General features: G+C 39.0%; 1 protein-coding gene across 1 annotated transcript; it reads left to right on the plus strand.

Moving 5' to 3' along the window:
* The first annotated feature begins 697 nt into the window (after positions 1-697).
* LOC143586615 (UBP1-associated protein 2C-like) lies at positions 698-3,998 on the plus strand. The gene is made up of 3 exons (XM_077068121.1): positions 698-1,606; positions 1,694-2,092; positions 3,324-3,998. Exons 1-2 carry the CDS (start codon positions 763-765, stop codon positions 2,089-2,091), a joined length of 1,242 nt encoding a protein of 413 aa, XP_076924236.1. The 5' UTR covers positions 698-762; the 3' UTR covers position 2,092; positions 3,324-3,998.
* Positions 3,999-4,488: the final 490 nt, after the last annotated feature.

Genomic DNA, 4,488 nt, shown 5'->3' on the forward strand with positions numbered 1-4,488 from the left:
TGGGATCATCAGCCCATTTTAGCCATCCACAACTCCCCTTCTATAACGGACTAAATATATCAACAAACAAACAACCCTAATTCGATTCACAATTCACAGATTAATTACTCCTAAAATTGACCTAAGCAACACGACAGACCAAATCATCATCGATTAACAGACTAAAAACCTAATTCGTGAGTAATTAAAACTTACACAGCACAAGAATCGACGCCCCGGGTTTGCATCGGTCCTGGATATCCGGTAACATGTCGCGGCACCACATGAACATCTCACACAAAGCTCATCTGCACGGCAAGGCTTGGAAGGTGAACCCGAGGAGAATTGACTTGACTTGGATTGAGACATCCGTCAACCGGGTCGCCGGATAATGAAATATTACAGGGTTGAGAGAATCGCCGGAGATGGTAACATAAAGGGAAAGAGGGTATATCGATTAGTTATAAAGGAATCAGGGGTAATAAAGTAATTTCTTTTTTTTTAACGGGTCAACGACGGGTCAACTGACGGTAGGAGTCAGAGGAACCCGTCGGAGAAACACAGGGGCCCAAACTTCACAAAATCTTTTTCAAGAGTAAACCCATCAAATGTGGATATAAACCAGAGAGACAAAATGCAGATTTCTCTTAGATAAATATAACAATTTTTTACAAAAATAAACACAAACAACATATAGCGTTCACCCAAAGCAAAAACAAACATATACCATCTTCGATCCCTATCACATTAGGGTTTCTAGGGTTTACACTTCTCCACCCAACCATGGAACTCTCAAAGAAACGCAAAACCGAAGACAACGTCGTCCTCCCATACACCACCACCGAAACCACCACCACCACCAACACCGTCGCCGTACAGCCGTCACTCACTCTCACCCCACAAGACGCCCGCAAAATCCTCGAACCCTTCACCAAAGACCAGCTTCTAGACGTCCTTCAAACCGTCATGGTCCGTGACGTGGCCGTGTTGGACTCCGTCCGCTCAATCGCCGATTCCGACCCAGTACAACGTAAACTCTTCGTACGAGGTATCGGCTGGGAGACAACCTCGGAGAAGCTAAGGTCTGTCTTTTCGGTGTACGGAGAACTCGATGAGGCGATCGTGATAACCGATAAGACCACGGGTAAATCGAAAGGATACGGGTTCGTCACTTTTAAGCATATAGACGGTGCGATACTGGCGTTAAAGGATCCTAGTAAGAAAATTGACGGGAGGATCACCGTTGCGCAATTGGCCGCTGCCCGGGAGTCGGGGAACGTTGACGTGTCGATGCGGAAGATTTACGTGGGGAATGTGCCGTTTGAGATATCGAGTGAGAGGTTGTTGAGTCATTTTTCGAGTTACGGGGAGATTGAGGAAGGCCCGTTGGGGTTCGATAAGCAGTCGGGGAAGACGAAAGGGTTTGCGTTTTTTGTTTATAAGAGTGAGGAGGGTGCGAGGAACTCGTTGGTGGATCCGATTAAGAATATTGATGGGAGTCAGGTGATATGTAAGATGGCGACGGATGGGAAGAAGGGGAAACCGGGTGGGGTTGGGACGCAGGTGCCGACGGGACATGGTGATGGTGCTCCGCCTCCGATGCCGGGGTCTATGAACACCGGTTATGGTATGATTGCTCAATTGTTATGTTTTAATGTCTAAGCCCTTAGATATATCTTTGAAGTGATAGTTTTATGCTAATGGTGGATTACAGGAAGTTTACCAACATATGGCGGTTATTCAAGCGGGCGGCCTCTGCCACATCAGAATCCACCAATGAATTCATCAGTACCTCCGGTTAGTGGTGGTGGTGGCTATGGGAATCAAGGGCCACCTTCGTTTGGTGTCGGTAGTGGCGGCGGTTATGGTAGTGGCGGTTATAATAGTGGTGGGTACGGCAGTGGATCACATTACGGAGGTGGGGATTATCCTGGGGTAAACAGTTACGGGTCTTCTATGAATAGAATGCCACCGAGTTCAGGTGGAGGGTACCCTGATGGTGGTGGTTATGGTTTATCTTCAGCTTATCCGACTCAAATGCACCAGCCGCCGCCACCTGGACCGAGAGGTCCTCCCGGCCCGATGTATCATGGTGGACCCCCTTACTATTGAGGTATTAATAATATTATTTATTTTTTATTTTTGCATTATTAAGGCAAGTCTATTAATTGCGTGTTACTTGCATTAGTGGTCATCCTTGGGCTGATGCTTTATACCATGCTAATTTTTAGTAGGTGAAGTTAGTTTTCTAAACAATTACACCTGTATTTTATATCATAAGACAAGTTTACAAATTGCTGAGTTTTACAATGTTCAATATGGTAATAGGTGTCACCTAACGTCATCTTTATCTCTTTAGGAAAGTTGTTCTTTTTATTGTTAAAAGAATAATAATTTGTTGAATGTCGTTCTCTATATTGTTTTTGGAAATTGTATGCTATATGCTACGATCATGCATTGTTAACGAGTCACTTTTGTTAAATTTCTTGTTTGGGTAAGAACTTAAGCGTGGCTGAGGATGTGCTAATACAGTATACTATTGCATGTTTGCATTACTGGTGACCAGTTTGTTCTTTTTTTTGCTAGTATTTTTTTTGTGATTTTTGTGTTCTTGAGAAAGGTAGGATTGCATCATGGTTGGTATGGTGCACCAATACATTGTGATTTTGCTAGTGCAGTTGGCTTGTATCATTTTTGAGTCTATTTGTTTGCAATAATGCAGCAGTAATTGTTTTATATGATATTTGTTGCCCTTTTGTTTTAGGGGCAAAATGGGTTTCTCATCTGTTGCTGATTTTTTTTGGATACTTATTATTTTATGTGATTTTAGTTGGTGTGTGATCACACAAAAACTGTTTTTGCTTTTTTTTTTCAGGCGTGTCAACGTGTCTATCACCTGAATGATGTTTTTGAAACTGAATAATGTTTGGTTGTTTTAGAACTTTAGGCGATTCACTTTTTACTTGAATGATACCCAATAACTGATTGCACAATATTGTGCATCTGTTTTAATTTATTAAAATTTTTAAATGAAAGTTGTTTGTTCTAAAAATTCTTAAACCAAATACACCAAAATTAACAAATTTTTATTTCGAGATTTTATGGTCATGTTTTTCTTTATCTTGGTTAATTTTTTGTGTGTATGATTACAATGTGTTTTTGAGTAAGTTATATTATAATTTATCTAAAAGCTATTTTCACTTTTTGTCGGTTGCAATTTTTAAAAAGCTGCAAGGACTGCTCAGTAATTGCACATTCTTTTGTTTGGATGCATATATTGGTGATAATGTTTGTTATGTTGGTAGATTGTTGAATGATGGATTTGAGTTAAATGTGGTATCCAGGTGTATGAGAGCTTGTTGGACTGCTTCGAGTGGTTTAAATGGTTATGGTGATTGCTGATTGGTCGATATTTCGACTGTTGCTGCTATCTGTCTTGAGTTTTTCTTTCTTTTTGCTAGTATTATGCTTTAGATATTATTATACCTTTTTCTACATGAAAGGTGTATAAGACTTGTTAGTATGTGCTTCTTATTTTTTAGCTGCTGCAGTATATGTGAATTATTTTTTATCAGATGTTAACCTTTGATATTCAGATTTGCTGCTTTTATATACTTTTATATGCTTTCATAAAGTGGTTAACTTGATAAGTGTGTGTATTTTTGCCTGTGTAATTTCTTTCATATGGGATAAGGTGCTGTTTGTTTATTAAGATATGAAATCTAAATTATGTTATGACCTTGTTTGTATAAATGTGTCCTTGTATTTGTAAATATTTGTTAAATAATATATCAAAAGCCAAATGCGAACTTGGTGTTACGCAGAACCACTTGTAATGATGATACAAATTGAGGGGTTCCAGGATTGGTTGTTTGTTTTCTAGAGTTATTTGCGAGTTTCTATTACATCCTAAATGTGGTTTAAGACAAGGATTGGTTGTTCAAAGTCTTGAGTTATTTGTATGTTTTATATTCTTTTGATTCTGTAAATGCGGTTCAAGATCTGCTTAGCCATGCTATTTGAGATTATTAGTAAGCGCTAATTGCGGTTCTGTTGTAAATTATAGTTGGAAGGTAATGATTTCACCATATATTTGTTGACAATGATTATTTTCTTTTAACCATTTTGGTAACTCTATGATAACCTTCACTTATTATCTAACGCGAATACCTTACTAGTTTTTACTAGTGATAAATTTATTTTGGAGCATCGATGAGTGTAACAGATTTTGTTGGGAGAATAGAATGAATGGAACTATTGAATTTTGTTAATTTTAACGTTTGTTTCAATAAATGGAATGAATGGATTCAACAAGGGTTGAATTTTCACTCTTGAATCGTCAGCTTCAAACGAGATTTAACATCAATGAAAACAATAGAGTAAATGAGTTTGCGTGTGTACTTAAATAACATTCTTGTACCCCCCCCCCCTCTCCTTCCCCTTTTCCCCGCCCACCATCTTTAATTGCGACTGCTACTATTTTGGTTGAACAAGTTGGTGGATCACGCA

The sequence above is a fragment of the Bidens hawaiensis genome, unplaced genomic scaffold, assembly GCF_021521415.1.
Source record: "Bidens hawaiensis isolate Kalapana, Puna unplaced genomic scaffold, B.hawaiensis_p1.1 tig00034722_1, whole genome shotgun sequence".
In the NCBI taxonomy this organism is placed as follows: Eukaryota; Viridiplantae; Streptophyta; class Magnoliopsida; order Asterales; family Asteraceae; genus Bidens; species Bidens hawaiensis.

Excerpts from the sequence above, each read along its gene's own strand:
- LOC143586615 (XM_077068121.1), top strand. The coding sequence starts at position 763 with ATGGAACTCTCAAAGAAACGCAAAACCGAAGACAACGTCGTCCTCCCA. Across the intron at positions 1,607-1,693 it reads GTCTATGAACACCGGTTATG|GAAGTTTACCAACATATGGC; the intron begins GTATGATTGCTC and ends GGTGGATTACAG.